This window comes from Saccharomyces cerevisiae, chromosome II (assembly GCF_000146045.2).
Source record: "Saccharomyces cerevisiae S288C chromosome II, complete sequence".
In the NCBI taxonomy this organism is placed as follows: domain Eukaryota; kingdom Fungi; phylum Ascomycota; class Saccharomycetes; order Saccharomycetales; family Saccharomycetaceae; genus Saccharomyces; species Saccharomyces cerevisiae.
In genome coordinates this window covers 651344-666642 of record NC_001134.8, presented here as the reverse complement: position 1 = coordinate 666642, position 15299 = coordinate 651344, and the positions used below count along the sequence as shown (strand labels likewise).

At 39.8% G+C, this 15299-nt stretch overlaps 9 protein-coding genes across 9 annotated transcripts, besides 1 other annotated feature; 5 read left to right on the top strand and 4 right to left on the bottom strand.

Annotated features, from left to right (window-relative positions):
- YBR221W-A (uncharacterized protein) lies at nucleotides 1-105 on the bottom strand (the record flags this gene model as incomplete). Its single annotated transcript, NM_001184644.1, has 1 exon — nucleotides 1-105. The coding sequence occupies one exon, from the start codon at nucleotides 103-105 to the stop codon at nucleotides 1-3; it is 105 nt and encodes a 34-aa protein (NP_878054.1).
- A 284-nt stretch (nucleotides 106-389) lies between these two features.
- Nucleotides 390-1490, top strand: PDB1 (pyruvate dehydrogenase (acetyl-transferring) subunit E1 beta; the record flags this gene model as incomplete). Its single annotated transcript, NM_001178569.1, has 1 exon — nucleotides 390-1490. The coding sequence occupies one exon, from the start codon at nucleotides 390-392 to the stop codon at nucleotides 1488-1490; it is 1101 nt and encodes a 366-aa protein (NP_009780.1).
- A 475-nt stretch (nucleotides 1491-1965) lies between these two features.
- YBR220C (uncharacterized protein) lies at nucleotides 1966-3648 on the top strand (the record flags this gene model as incomplete). The annotated part of the gene is made up of 1 exon (NM_001178568.3): nucleotides 1966-3648. The coding sequence occupies one exon, from the start codon at nucleotides 1966-1968 to the stop codon at nucleotides 3646-3648; it is 1683 nt and encodes a 560-aa protein (NP_009779.3).
- Nucleotides 3340-4144, top strand: YBR219C (uncharacterized protein; the record flags this gene model as incomplete). Its single annotated transcript, NM_001178567.3, has 2 exons — nucleotides 3340-3640; nucleotides 4062-4144. 2 exons carry the CDS (start codon nucleotides 3340-3342, stop codon nucleotides 4142-4144), a joined length of 384 nt encoding a protein of 127 aa, NP_009778.3.
- A 249-nt stretch (nucleotides 4145-4393) lies between these two features.
- Nucleotides 4394-7936, top strand: PYC2 (pyruvate carboxylase 2; the record flags this gene model as incomplete). Its single annotated transcript, NM_001178566.1, has 1 exon — nucleotides 4394-7936. One exon carries the CDS (start codon nucleotides 4394-4396, stop codon nucleotides 7934-7936), a length of 3543 nt encoding a protein of 1180 aa, NP_009777.1.
- A 314-nt stretch (nucleotides 7937-8250) lies between these two features.
- ATG12 (Atg12p) lies at nucleotides 8251-8811 on the bottom strand (the record flags this gene model as incomplete). The annotated part of the gene is made up of 1 exon (NM_001178565.1): nucleotides 8251-8811. One exon carries the CDS (start codon nucleotides 8809-8811, stop codon nucleotides 8251-8253), a length of 561 nt encoding a protein of 186 aa, NP_009776.1.
- Nucleotides 8808-8819: a regulatory region (Upstream open reading frame (uORF) in 5' untranslated region of ATG12 gene, regulate translation).
- A 223-nt stretch (nucleotides 8820-9042) lies between these two features.
- Nucleotides 9043-11067, top strand: YBP1 (Ybp1p; the record flags this gene model as incomplete). Its single annotated transcript, NM_001178564.3, has 1 exon — nucleotides 9043-11067. One exon carries the CDS (start codon nucleotides 9043-9045, stop codon nucleotides 11065-11067), a length of 2025 nt encoding a protein of 674 aa, NP_009775.3.
- A 258-nt stretch (nucleotides 11068-11325) lies between these two features.
- Nucleotides 11326-13287, bottom strand: HPC2 (Hpc2p; the record flags this gene model as incomplete). Its single annotated transcript, NM_001178563.3, has 2 exons — nucleotides 11326-13190; nucleotides 13275-13287. 2 exons carry the CDS (start codon nucleotides 13285-13287, stop codon nucleotides 11326-11328), a joined length of 1878 nt encoding a protein of 625 aa, NP_009774.4.
- Nucleotides 13288-13644: 357 nt separating this feature from the next.
- SDS24 (Sds24p) lies at nucleotides 13645-15228 on the bottom strand (the record flags this gene model as incomplete). Its single annotated transcript, NM_001178562.1, has 1 exon — nucleotides 13645-15228. One exon carries the CDS (start codon nucleotides 15226-15228, stop codon nucleotides 13645-13647), a length of 1584 nt encoding a protein of 527 aa, NP_009773.1.
- Between the last annotated feature and the right edge of the window lie 71 nt (nucleotides 15229-15299).

Sequence of the window (15299 nt, the reverse complement as noted above, 5' to 3'; positions counted from 1 at the left end):
TTATCTATCTAATGAAACCACAGTATTTATCATGCCTAAGCTGATTCTTTTTCGTCGCGGCTGTTTCCGGGGTCTGTTTTCCGAGACTTCGAAGTGGGAGAACATGCAAAAGAGACGAGTCTTCAACTAAGAAGTTCTCCGTCATTAAAAGTCATGCGTTTGCACGTTTGCAATAAAAAGAGGTGTATCTACATATACAGGTTAACGATTGCAACAGCGACTCTTGATATTATCTCTGTCAAGTTTCTTCCTTTTGTTAGACTAATTTAGTATCATTTACACACTCGGACGTTAAATTCCGCCTCCCTCATAACAGTTCCTGTGTTTGTTCATTGATAATCGATCGCAGTTTAGTAAGTTCTTTTACTTTTGCAATAATTTTGTTCAACATGTTTTCCAGACTGCCAACATCATTGGCCAGAAATGTTGCACGTCGTGCCCCAACTTCTTTTGTAAGACCCTCTGCAGCAGCAGCAGCATTGAGATTCTCATCAACAAAGACGATGACCGTCAGAGAGGCCTTGAATAGTGCCATGGCGGAAGAATTGGACCGTGATGATGATGTCTTCCTTATTGGTGAAGAAGTTGCACAATATAACGGGGCTTATAAGGTGTCAAAGGGTTTATTGGACAGGTTCGGTGAACGTCGTGTGGTTGACACACCTATTACCGAATACGGGTTCACAGGTTTGGCCGTTGGTGCCGCTTTGAAGGGTTTGAAGCCAATTGTAGAGTTTATGTCGTTCAATTTCTCTATGCAAGCTATCGATCATGTTGTCAATTCCGCTGCAAAGACTCACTACATGTCTGGTGGTACTCAAAAATGTCAAATGGTCTTCAGAGGTCCTAATGGTGCTGCAGTGGGTGTTGGTGCTCAACATTCACAGGACTTTTCTCCTTGGTACGGTTCCATTCCAGGGTTAAAGGTCCTTGTCCCTTATTCTGCTGAAGATGCTAGGGGTTTGTTAAAGGCCGCCATCAGAGATCCAAACCCTGTTGTATTTTTAGAGAACGAATTGTTGTACGGTGAATCTTTTGAAATCTCAGAAGAAGCTTTATCCCCTGAGTTCACCTTGCCATACAAGGCTAAGATCGAAAGAGAAGGTACCGATATTTCCATTGTTACGTACACAAGAAACGTTCAGTTTTCTTTGGAAGCCGCTGAAATTCTACAAAAGAAATATGGTGTCTCTGCAGAAGTTATCAACTTGCGTTCTATTAGACCTTTAGATACTGAAGCTATCATCAAAACTGTCAAGAAGACAAACCACTTGATTACTGTTGAATCCACTTTCCCATCATTTGGTGTTGGTGCTGAAATTGTCGCCCAAGTTATGGAGTCTGAAGCCTTTGATTACTTGGATGCTCCAATCCAAAGAGTTACTGGTGCCGATGTTCCAACACCTTACGCTAAAGAATTAGAAGATTTCGCTTTCCCTGATACTCCAACCATCGTTAAAGCTGTCAAAGAAGTCTTGTCAATTGAATAAATAAACTTCAATCCAATAGGAAGGAGAGAAAGAAGGAGATAGGGAACTTTTTTCCCTGTACCCTACACTTTCTACCCTCTTCGCGGAAATAGTACTAATGAGAAAAACATAAATAATATTTTGCTAATCAAGACATGTATGGCGTACTGGTTATTAGTAGATATATAACTGCAAATACACACATACATACAATGTATATATTTTGTTTTTACAAAATTGAATGAGATAAGTACTGTGCACATTGAATGAGTTCCTGTTTCATGGTTAGAATACGCACATATTTATTTTCTTTTTTTTCTTTTCGACGACAGGCTGAATGAAAGAAAGAAAATAAAGATACTCTGGCATGCGAAAATAAGTGAAAAATAAATCGGCTATAATGCGTAAGCTACTGTGGGAAGCAGAAGCAAGACCTAAACGTTTGGTGAGGCAGTATAATATACCATAGTTATAGGGGGATAAAACAAAAGTAGGCATGGAACCTAAGCGAAAGAGCGGGTCACTAGCCAAGCATGATTTGCCGCAATTTTATCTTTTAATTATGTTATATTTGGCTCAAGGCATACCTGTAGGATTGGCCTTCGGTACCGTACCGTTTCTACTGAAATCTTTAGCAAAGGAGACCTCGTTTACATCACTGGGAATTTTCTCTATGGCTACATATCCATATTCTTTAAAGATCATATGGTCACCAATAGTAGACTCACTGTACAACAAGCGCATCGGTAGAAGAAGATCATGGATCATTCCAGTACAATTTGTTAGTGGATTTGTGCTATGGGCATTAGGGTGGTGCATATCACAAGGCATAATCTTCGATGGTGTCGACGATGCGTTCCATAATCGCGGTAATGGCACTTTACACAGTGTCAGTATAAAAAATTTGACGTGGTGGTTTGGCCTGTTAGTTTTTCTGTGTGCCACTCAAGACATCGCAGTTGATGGTTGGGCGTTGACGATTTTGTCCAAAGAATCCCTATCATATGCATCTACCGCGCAAACAATAGGTTTGAATATTGGTTATTTTATGTCATTTACCATTTTCCTGTCGTTGAATTCCTCTGATTTCGCCAATAAGTATTTCAGAAACATCCCACTGGATCACGGGTTCATTAGTCTTGGTGGGTACATGAAATTCTCGGGCATGCTTTACATTGTAATAACCATATATATCATCTTTTGCACCAAGGAAAAACCCTACGTAGAGTATTTGCCCAAAGTGGAGCCCATAAATACAAGTGACGGAGGGTCAAAGCCGATAAGTATTGAGTATGACGACGGTGATGTGGTGTCAACTCAGAATACAAGCAGTATAAAGTACATTTACCGCTGCTTTATAAAAGTGTTGAAATTGAAGTCCGTAAGAAGCCTAGCCTTCATTCACATGATTTCGAAATTTGCCTTTCAATGCAACGAAGCCGCCACAAACCTGAAACTACTAGAGCAAGGCTTCAAAAGAGAAGACTTGGCTGTGACAGTACTCATAGACCTGCCGTTCGAAATCATATTTGGGTACTATGTTGTTAAATGGAGCTCCGACAAGGACCCCATGATTCGTGACAATAGAAGATTAAGAAACAGCACGGGCACCAACAAGGTCATCAAGTTCTTAGTTGGGGATGCCGGCGTTTTAACACCATGGTTGTGGGGCTTTTTGGGCCGTCTGGCAGCCGCGGTCTTGGGAAGTTACGTGGTGAAGCAATTCCCCAAGGATGGTGAAATATCCACGGGTTATTTTTGTCTCGTGATATTCCAGCACCTCTTAGGTTCCTTCATGAATACTGTCCAGTTCATTGGAATATCGGCCTTCCATACAAGAGTTGCAGACCCCGTGCTGGGTGGCACATATATGACATTGTTAAATACCCTCAGCAACTTCGGTGGGACATGGCCGCGGTTAATCATTATGTCCATGATCAACTACTTCACCGTGTATCAGTGCACTATTCCTGGCACAAATAAAGTATACGTAACTCACGGCGGCAGCATGCAAGCGTGCACCGAGCTTTTGAATGGCACCGTGACCATCCTGCGTGACGGCTATTACATCACCAATCTCATATGTATTGTAGTCGGACTTTTCCTATATTTTGGATATTTGAAAAGGAAAATCCTCCATTTACAAAGTCTGCCAATCAGTTCCTGGAGATGTACGTAACGACCCCTCAAACAAGAATTGTACGACATTACGTTCAAGAAAATTTTAACGAGTATCGTAATATTTACAAGATCTTTTTATGTACTACAGGAAGCAGAAACAAAATGAGTATCAATACCAGTGTAAATCTGTTAATGAGAATCATCACATTATCCCAGTTTTTTCCATGCAAGGGAAAAATATACTATACGACATTTCTATACTTTAATTATCAATTAAGGTCATCTTTCTGTACGAAAACTAACCACGATTGTCACTAACGACGTGTCCCTTACCCGACGCAGCTGCTGATAGCGTACCGCACAGGCACAGCCAGCTCTTCTGTGATTGGCAGAGAGGGGTCCTTCCTGCGGAAGACGCCGCAAAGGCACATATGACTAACCTTTTTTTTTTCGCAATTAATTTTCTAATAGTTTTTCATTTTTTTTTTACAATTTTGGCAGTTACGTCTCGAGCTATTTATTATAAGAGTCAGAATTGGCGCAGGGAGTGTTAAGTAAGAAGTACTCCCCATCGGATATTTCCTATTGTGTTTCTGTGATTTTTAGTCCTTTTTTCTTTTCTCTTACTTTCGGTATCCTTACTTGATTACATACATAAACAAGCCCCTCTTTTCTTCCAAACTCTTGTAGCTTACTATCTGTGGCCCGTCATTTGAGTTTGATTTTTTTGCCAATTACTATATTGCAAAATAAAGGACAGTTACTAGGAGAGAAAATAAGGGACATAGAGAACAAAATAAAATATGAGCAGTAGCAAGAAATTGGCCGGTCTTAGGGACAATTTCAGTTTGCTCGGCGAAAAGAATAAGATCTTGGTCGCCAATAGAGGTGAAATTCCGATTAGAATTTTTAGATCTGCTCATGAGCTGTCTATGAGAACCATCGCCATATACTCCCATGAGGACCGTCTTTCAATGCACAGGTTGAAGGCGGACGAAGCGTATGTTATCGGGGAGGAGGGCCAGTATACACCTGTGGGTGCTTACTTGGCAATGGACGAGATCATCGAAATTGCAAAGAAGCATAAGGTGGATTTCATCCATCCAGGTTATGGGTTCTTGTCTGAAAATTCGGAATTTGCCGACAAAGTAGTGAAGGCCGGTATCACTTGGATCGGCCCTCCAGCTGAAGTTATTGACTCTGTGGGTGACAAAGTCTCTGCCAGACACTTGGCAGCAAGAGCTAACGTTCCTACCGTTCCCGGTACTCCAGGACCTATCGAAACTGTGCAAGAGGCACTTGACTTCGTTAATGAATACGGCTACCCGGTGATCATTAAGGCCGCCTTTGGTGGTGGTGGTAGAGGTATGAGAGTCGTTAGAGAAGGTGACGACGTGGCAGATGCCTTTCAACGTGCTACCTCCGAAGCCCGTACTGCCTTCGGTAATGGTACCTGCTTTGTGGAAAGATTCTTGGACAAGCCAAAGCATATTGAAGTTCAATTGTTGGCTGATAACCACGGAAACGTGGTTCATCTTTTCGAAAGAGACTGTTCTGTGCAAAGAAGACACCAAAAAGTTGTCGAAGTCGCTCCAGCAAAGACTTTGCCCCGTGAAGTTCGTGACGCTATTTTGACAGATGCTGTTAAATTAGCTAAGGTATGTGGTTACAGAAACGCAGGTACCGCCGAATTCTTGGTTGACAACCAAAACAGACACTATTTCATTGAAATTAATCCAAGAATTCAAGTGGAGCATACCATCACTGAAGAAATCACCGGTATTGACATTGTTTCTGCCCAAATCCAGATTGCCGCAGGTGCCACTTTGACTCAACTAGGTCTATTACAGGATAAAATCACCACCCGTGGGTTTTCCATCCAATGTCGTATTACCACTGAAGATCCCTCTAAGAATTTCCAACCGGATACCGGTCGCCTGGAGGTCTATCGTTCTGCCGGTGGTAATGGTGTGAGATTGGACGGTGGTAACGCTTATGCAGGTGCTACTATCTCGCCTCACTACGACTCAATGCTGGTCAAATGTTCATGCTCTGGTTCTACTTATGAAATCGTCCGTAGGAAGATGATTCGTGCCCTGATCGAATTCAGAATCAGAGGTGTTAAGACCAACATTCCCTTCCTATTGACTCTTTTGACCAATCCAGTTTTTATTGAGGGTACATACTGGACGACTTTTATTGACGACACCCCACAACTGTTCCAAATGGTATCGTCACAAAACAGAGCGCAAAAACTGTTACACTATTTGGCAGACTTGGCAGTTAACGGTTCTTCTATTAAGGGTCAAATTGGCTTGCCAAAACTAAAATCAAATCCAAGTGTCCCCCATTTGCACGATGCTCAGGGCAATGTCATCAACGTTACAAAGTCTGCACCACCATCCGGATGGAGACAAGTGCTACTGGAAAAGGGACCATCTGAATTTGCCAAGCAAGTCAGACAGTTCAATGGTACTCTACTGATGGACACCACCTGGAGAGACGCTCATCAATCTCTACTTGCAACAAGAGTCAGAACCCACGATTTGGCTACAATCGCTCCAACAACCGCACATGCCCTTGCAGGTGCTTTCGCTTTAGAATGTTGGGGTGGTGCTACATTCGACGTTGCAATGAGATTCTTGCATGAGGATCCATGGGAACGTCTGAGAAAATTAAGATCTCTGGTGCCTAATATTCCATTCCAAATGTTATTACGTGGTGCCAACGGTGTGGCTTACTCTTCATTACCTGACAATGCTATTGACCATTTTGTCAAGCAAGCCAAGGATAATGGTGTTGATATATTTAGAGTTTTTGATGCCTTGAATGATTTAGAACAATTAAAAGTTGGTGTGAATGCTGTCAAGAAGGCCGGTGGTGTTGTCGAAGCTACTGTTTGTTACTCTGGTGACATGCTTCAGCCAGGTAAGAAATACAACTTAGACTACTACCTAGAAGTTGTTGAAAAAATAGTTCAAATGGGTACACATATCTTGGGTATTAAGGATATGGCAGGTACTATGAAACCGGCCGCTGCCAAATTATTAATTGGCTCCCTAAGAACCAGATATCCGGATTTACCAATTCATGTTCACAGTCATGACTCCGCAGGTACTGCTGTTGCGTCTATGACTGCATGTGCCCTAGCAGGTGCTGATGTTGTCGATGTAGCTATCAATTCAATGTCGGGCTTAACTTCCCAACCATCAATTAATGCACTGTTGGCTTCATTAGAAGGTAACATTGATACTGGGATTAACGTTGAGCATGTTCGTGAATTAGATGCATACTGGGCCGAAATGAGACTGTTGTATTCTTGTTTCGAGGCCGACTTGAAGGGACCAGATCCAGAAGTTTACCAACATGAAATCCCAGGTGGTCAATTGACTAACTTGTTATTCCAAGCTCAACAACTGGGTCTTGGTGAACAATGGGCTGAAACTAAAAGAGCTTACAGAGAAGCCAATTACCTACTGGGAGATATTGTTAAAGTTACCCCAACTTCTAAGGTTGTCGGTGATTTAGCTCAATTCATGGTTTCTAACAAACTGACTTCCGACGATATTAGACGTTTAGCTAATTCTTTGGACTTTCCTGACTCTGTTATGGACTTTTTTGAAGGTTTAATTGGTCAACCATACGGTGGGTTCCCAGAACCATTAAGATCTGATGTATTGAGAAACAAGAGAAGAAAGTTGACGTGCCGTCCAGGTTTAGAATTAGAACCATTTGATCTCGAAAAAATTAGAGAAGACTTGCAGAACAGATTCGGTGATATTGATGAATGCGATGTTGCTTCTTACAATATGTATCCAAGGGTCTATGAAGATTTCCAAAAGATCAGAGAAACATACGGTGATTTATCAGTTCTACCAACCAAAAATTTCCTAGCACCAGCAGAACCTGATGAAGAAATCGAAGTCACCATCGAACAAGGTAAGACTTTGATTATCAAATTGCAAGCTGTTGGTGACTTAAATAAGAAAACTGGGCAAAGAGAAGTGTATTTTGAATTGAACGGTGAATTAAGAAAGATCAGAGTTGCAGACAAGTCACAAAACATACAATCTGTTGCTAAACCAAAGGCTGATGTCCACGATACTCACCAAATCGGTGCACCAATGGCTGGTGTTATCATAGAAGTTAAAGTACATAAAGGGTCTTTGGTGAAAAAGGGCGAATCGATTGCTGTTTTGAGTGCCATGAAAATGGAAATGGTTGTCTCTTCACCAGCAGATGGTCAAGTTAAAGACGTTTTCATTAAGGATGGTGAAAGTGTTGACGCATCAGATTTGTTGGTTGTCCTAGAAGAAGAAACCCTACCCCCATCCCAAAAAAAGTAATTTTTACTCGTTAATTATATTTTATGACATCTGAAAATACTAGCTGTACTATATATGGCGTATATTTTATCTAGTTATGTTCCCATGTATATTTAAATGCCAAATAGAAAGTAATCAAACACTTTCGATGAAATACGTGCTAACTGTGTTTCTTCCTTAATGCTTTCACTTACCATGTCTCCATTCTCCATTTTCTTCTTGAGTGAAAATGTGAGTTTATAACGCTCAAGTACGTTAACTACTCTATTTAATATCGTACGGGATTTTTGATCGACTGTAGGTTTTCTTCTTAGACCATTCCAGCGCCCGGGTATTTAACCAAACGCTACGGATGCACAATAACTTACAATAAGCTCATCATTAGTCTTGAATTGCATCCAAAGTTCACCAATATTTTGCTGCGGACTTGGCGCAAACGAATTATTTATATAACAATAAACATGGTCCATTTTCAGCCGTCTCTTAAGAAATAAAATAACCATTGCAAAAGACTGTGACATTGATATTTTACAAACAGATGGTTTTAACTGCCCAATAGAACCAATGGGCTGAAATTTTATCTGTATCTTTTGTATGTTTTTTTCGTCTTTATGGCTTTTTTGTTTGCTTGTTTGTGCATTCGTTTTGATTGTCTCTTCCTGTTCATAAGTGCCACTAGAGGAATCTTCAACTTGCTGGTCGACAGAAATGTCACTCGCCAAACCAAGCTGAGACAATCTCCTGCTAAAAAGTTCCAATCTATTTTGAACGGTATGAGGAGATGATCTTAATTCTTGATTATTTCTGGATCTTTCCATTGCCGTTCCATTATTTGTGGATATGATGGAGCTTTCGTCACTTTCTGTTTCATTTTCGCTCTCTAGGATCCTACTCATACTGTCATTGGTTCACTCTACTGTAGAATATACAGTTAGGGATGTACGTTTATTTCTTCAGCTCAAGTAGCTTTCTGTCAAACACTAAGCGGGCATCCTTCATAAGTACGATTCTTTAAATTTGACAATGTAAAGGAAAAAAATAAAGACTAATTGCCGGTGAACATTATTAACAAATAAACACTGAAAAAGAAAATCACCCTAGACATTCAATACGATACTCAGACACTAATGGAACCAATTGATGACATACTTTTTGAGGTTACTGATGCGTTCAAAACTCAGAAGGAGGATCTTCTTGAGTTGGTAACATTGATTGATATATATGGCGAGCAAGTTAACCAAGAGGGGAGCTATGAAGAAAAGACGAGATTCATTGAAACTTTGAATACATTGTTAGAGGATAATCCGAGTACTACTGGTGAAATCGGTTGGGATCTGCCTAAGGGATTATTGAAGTTCTTGTCAAAGGATAATGTCGATGTAAATGGAAGACTAGGTACGAATATGATTGTCCAAGGTGTAATGAAGTGTTTCTATGCCATCTCAATCCAAGGCGAGCCCAAAAAATGTTTAATTACTGGGTTGGAGTTGCTTTCATCCCTTTGTTCAAAAGATTTTTCCAAGAGTGATCAACAGAATAAGGAAGACTTTGTTGATAAAAAGGCCAATACGTTACCTCCTGAAGGAGTAATCGAAAATTCCTCTAATCGAAAAGATTTTCCATCCTACGGTGAAAGCAAGAGTTCAAATGAATTTTTCTTGAAGTTGAAATCCTACATTTTATTTGAATTCATAGGGGCGAGTCTGAAAAGGATTTCTACTCTGTTTCCTTCGAAATATCTGGGAGCTGCTGTGTCAACAATTGAGAAATTTGTGTATAGTCATGCGGACACTTTTGAAGATGCCCTTTTCCTTCTTCGTAGGGTGTACACATTCTGCAGGAACTATATTCCCCCTGATCCACCAAAAGATATACAATTGAACGAAGATTTTACTCGAGAGATGTTTGATAAAGTTGTGGAGGAAGAAAGTGAATTACAGGTTAGACTATTGCGTAGGCTTTGTACTTTTGGTATTTCGACACCCATAAAAACTGTCACCACCAATGCCGACGTGAAATACTATTGTGCACTAAATCAACAGAAGTTTGAATTATCTGCATATTACACCGAATATCTTGAGCTATTTTGCAGGTATTACCAAATGGCGTTCTCGCTTGATGTTGATATAGAGGGAGAATTTCAGAATGTGATAAAAGAATGTAGGATTATTTATAAGTCTGTACCCCAGGAGATTTCCGCTGTTAATGATGAAGCAAAGTTGGTTTTGGAAAGAATGGTATATAAATTGGCTTATACATTCGAAGTACAAAAGGCCGCTAAAGAAAAAAATGTTGGTTTGGACTATAATGGTGTAATATTATTTTCTGGTATCCACTATTTGGAAACCAATCAACATTTAGTAAAGGAAATGAATATAACGGATGCCATTTATCTCTACTTGAGATTTACAACTCCATCATTATATTCTAAAGTTTACTATAATGTAGCAGTTGAATCAGTTAGTCGCTACTGGCTATGGTATGCTATTACAACCGAGCCCTTGGAGGATGTAAAAAAAGAATTGAAGAATCTTTCAGTGTTTGTTACAAAAACATTATTGCATGTTCTACTTCAAAAGAACTGTATTCAGGTCAATCAGCAGTTAAGAATGATAACTTTCACTCTTCTCACCAGATTACTATGTTTAATACCTGAAAAAGTTGCATTTGAGTTTATCTTAGATGTGCTTAAGACATCTCCCCTTCCATTGGCTAAGACGTCCGTATTATGTGTTTTTAAAGACCTTTCAAGGCGACGCATCTCCACCAAGGATAACGATTCTGAGACGGATTTGATTGTCGAAAAATTATCCAAACTGAAGGTCAATGATAGTAACAAAGCTCAGCAAAGTAACATCAGACATTATATCCAACTAGATTCTTCCAAAATGAAAGCTGTTCATGACTGTTGTCTGCAGACTATCCAAGATTCATTTACGGCAGATGCCAAGAAGAGTGATATATTATTACTGCTAACTTACTTGAATATTTTCATTGTGCTAAAAAAAACATGGGATGAAGATCTACTGAAGATTGTTTGTTCGAAGATTGATTCTAATTTGAAGTCAGTCGAACCTGATAAACTTCCGAAGTATAAGGAAATTGTGGATAAAAACGAATCTCTAAATGACTATTTTACTGGTATAAAATGAAGTTCTTATCTATTTCATTTCCACCAAGATATTGAACATGCCATACTCGTTTCTGGTTTTATAGCCAAGTTTATAGATTCTCTAAGGTGAAATTATCTATTTTTTCTTTCACCATATTATCGGACATAGATACATGGATAGAAAAGCATTCGCTCGGAAAAATCTTCATATAAACTGACTATATACTTTCAGATATAGGCACACTTTATTTCATTTTTTATGTCGTTCAGGGATTTTGGAAAATCTCTGACACAATGCTTATTTATTTTTAACACCACCTCTTTTCATGGTACCATTTGCACGCTCCAAACTTGCATAGTGACCTTTTTCGATTAATGGACCAAAGTAAACAAAAAAACCGTCCTTGGTGGCAGCACGCTGTTCCTCCCACAATAACTCCGAATCATCAATGAACGGATCTTCAACGTCATATTTACCAATCAAATTTTTACCTTTCATAGGATGCGACTTCTTCTTCGGAGAGATGGTGGTAGTTACAGTATTAGTTTCTGTATCTATTTCCCCTTCATCTTCTTCCATATCCTCATCATCATCAAGTTCTATTACATCTCCTTCTTCATCTTTTTCCTTTTCTAGTGAGCCGTTAGAATGATCGGATAATTGCATTAATAAATTTCTTTTAGAGTCTTTAAGTTGTGCTAGTTCTTTACTTTTCGGGTGATACTTCTCTTTTATTAAAGTTGATAAATTAAAAATAACCTGACCGTTTTCGTCTAGGTAGTCGTTTGTATCAGCTTGATACAATGGAACGTCAATCAATATCGAGGGTTCCTTTGCTTTGGTTTCTGCCGTTTGTAGAATTTTTGGTGGACTGACTGTCGGTGCGGCTACTAACCTTTTTGGGGATTTTGCAGTTGGTTCCTTTCTAACGTTGCTGGTAGAGTTTTTTGCTTCCGTGCTATTTCCACCTTTATCTTTTTCTTTCTCAGTGGCTTTGATAGAAGATAAAGAGCTATTTTCCTTCTTAACAGTGTTCAATTTGGAGCCGGCATTTGACTCTTTCTTTATGGCTGATGTAGTCTTGTTCGAGGCGTTTTTTTTTCTGGTAGAATCGCTACTATTGCTAGCAGCTTTTTTTGATGTCTTGGTCGTTGTTGGCTTTGGTAGTATTGCTGATGCTGAACTTGATTTTTTAGCTTTTTCAGACGTAGGCTTTTTGCTGGAGCTAATATTAGAATCACTGTTTGTAACTGAACTAATGCTACGTTTTAAAGAGACCTTTTCTGCAGGAGCTTTTGTTAGGGCAGCTTTCAAAGAATTAGTGGACTTGTTAAATTTTCCCAGAGATTGTGCAGTGCTTTCAACATCCAAATTTACGGGAGAACTAGTTTTTGCTATGAGTATTCCTGGTGTATTATCACCTAAATGAGGATCCTTTGCAATTGTACCATCCATATTCTGTGTTGGCAAGATAACTTTGGGCGTTAGAGATTTATTTCTGGGAGAGCTTGGGGGTTTTATTAGTGATTCAATGCTATTTCCCTCTGTATGGAGTTCTGCATAAGCCGATGGAATATTATTACTGGCGGCATTACTATTTTTGTTGCCATTAGTATCGTTTATATGCAAAGTTTTACTATCTTCATTGGAGGATATAGTTAACAAGGATGATATTTTTAGTTGCTTAGCAGCAAAGGAAGAAGATCCTCTTTCTGGGGTGTTTTTATTATCCATATTTCTATTGTTTTGTCTCTTTTCCTCTGTATCAGTCTTGTTAGTAGTCATCACGGGGGATGGTGAATGCTGATATAGTTCTACAGTATTTTTATTAAATCGATTCGTTGGTATCCCCATCGGGTTTGTACTGGAGGAAGAGGGTCCTGATGGAGAAGTTGAAGAGGAACCAGAAATTATAATGGGAGACGGAGACGCACCTTTTACGTAGTTTCTGTTTTTCGCTAATTCTTCAGCGATGTTGGGTATTTTCCTGTTCGTTTTTTTGTTTGAAAATTTATTGAAAAGATCCTCAGAATCACTTCCTGTTTCTTTTTTGATACTGTTATCGGTGTTTAGAACTTCAGCATTAGTATCTGTTTGCGTTTGCATTTTGCCACTCGATTTTGTCTGTTTACTACCACTTTTAGAGTTATCAAGGACAATTGCTATCATAAATAGAATTGTTAATCAAAATGATCTAAAACACCCCTAACGAAGGGCGGATAATTGAAAATAAAGCCAGAACATACCTTTTTGGTCCATTTCCAATCGTTTGAATATGGTCGTGGAGGTTAATGCTGTTCGTTTAAATCGTTTCAGAATGCAAAATTAACCGCATCAGTTTCTGCATTGTGTGTACATTCGCCTGACATATTTTGCTTTAATTTTCCACGACAAGAAAAAAAGATATACATATACGCGACAATAGCAAAAGTCAGAGTTTAATAAGTTGAATATACAAAATAGAATATATAAATGTTTTCAGAACAAGTATATACGCTTAAATGTCTACAAAATACTTAAAACCATATAAATGAACAATATTTTCTTTTAGTCATTGTAAAAGATTTTTTTTTTTGAGGGAGAGGGAAACAGCGGGAAAAGACAACGCTGCAAGCCTCACATGGCGATACTGCCTCTCTGTCTTCTTGCGGATTGCGGATCCACTTCTTTATTCCCTGTTTGTTTCCTTGCTAATAAGTTGATGATGTCTGTCAATGAGACCACACCGATCAACTTACCCGTTCTATATTCCTTTTCGAATAGGTTTGGTGTGTTTGTTGAGGAAGCGGGACTTGGTGGTGGGATCGCGATGGCCGAAGAACGTGGGGATGGTGGGTCTTCCATTGCTGTCATCAACGGAGAGTGGGAGTTGAGGGATGTTGAAGAGGATGACTTTGACATTGGAGTCGCACCATTAGCAGACGATTGAGCGGTGGCAGAAACTGCATTGGCTGCAGTATTAGCAGCTGTTAAATTTGTGGATGACGCCGAGGTTGACGACTCCGGCGGTTGTACGATCCATAGTCTATGAGACTTTGTAGCAACTAACTTGGCAAGAGTCCTTGCTAGTGAACTACTGGGGTATACGTGAAAAATGGGGAAAGAATCTTTACCCGTTTCTAATCCTCTGGAGTTTAAAATGACAGAAATGAAATGGCGACATGTCTTATGTAGTAAGGGGTATTGGGAGGTTCTTGTGACATGTTTTACGTCCGTTACCGATATGTTACCTAGCAAATTACCTTGTTTGTCGATGACTGCAATGGAAGAAATTCTTTCCACATGCATTTTATAAAGGCCCATGATTAAGGGCTCCTCGCCTTGAATAGAGATGACACGGGATTGTCTTGAAGTTGGCTTAGATTGAATATTGAGAACACCGATGTGCAAATCTTGTAATGAGGAGTTTAATAGAGGTTCTAAGCTTGTAAAAGATCTAGCGTTGTCCCAAAGATACTTTATCAAACGACGTTGGGACAAAATACCTTTAACTTTGGTCATCTCTTCGTTTGTTATCGCTACACGATGGACACCCGAACCGAGAATCCCCATCACCGTGGACAAACTCTCATTCTCCGGCAGCTTATAGAACGGATTCTTAGGAGTTAGTTTCACCATTTCGCCCACTGGTACGGGTTTTCCATTCTGGCAATCTGCAGTAAGCTGTTTGTTGCTGACGGTGATTTTATTCAAAACCAGCAAAAGGTACGAATTAAGGTCATTGTAGTCGAAAGTAAAACAGTTCATGTCGCCGGGGAAAGATTCCACGGGAATAGAGTTTAGATGATACTTGATCAAAGTGTTGAATGCCTCCTCTACCGATATGGAACCTGGAACAAAAATAAGCTTATTCTGTTCGATCAATTGCGACAACGGTATGTGTTGCCATTTTTGGGCGTGCACACATGACAGACACTGCGATGGCGTCTGGGTCATAGGAACAGCTGATAGTTTGAATTGAGGCTTTTCATCGCGCAAGGGGGCGGGTGTAGCAGCACAACCTGGACCAGGCGCTGCCGCTGTTGCTGTTGGCGGCGTGGACTCTTCTGGTTGTTCCTTGTCGTCTGTATCGTTCACTTGAACGTGGGGCAGCAATGGCGGAGTAGACAGCATCTCCACAATGGATGCATGTCTAGAAGTTGGAAGGTTGTTGGAAGAATTGCTTTGGCTTGGAGGGAACGTGTTCGAAGTAGAAGCCATGTTGTGTGAAGGAAGAAACGGTAATTGTTCTATAAGTGTTTATAGTTATTATAGTTGGGTTGTGTGCCTGA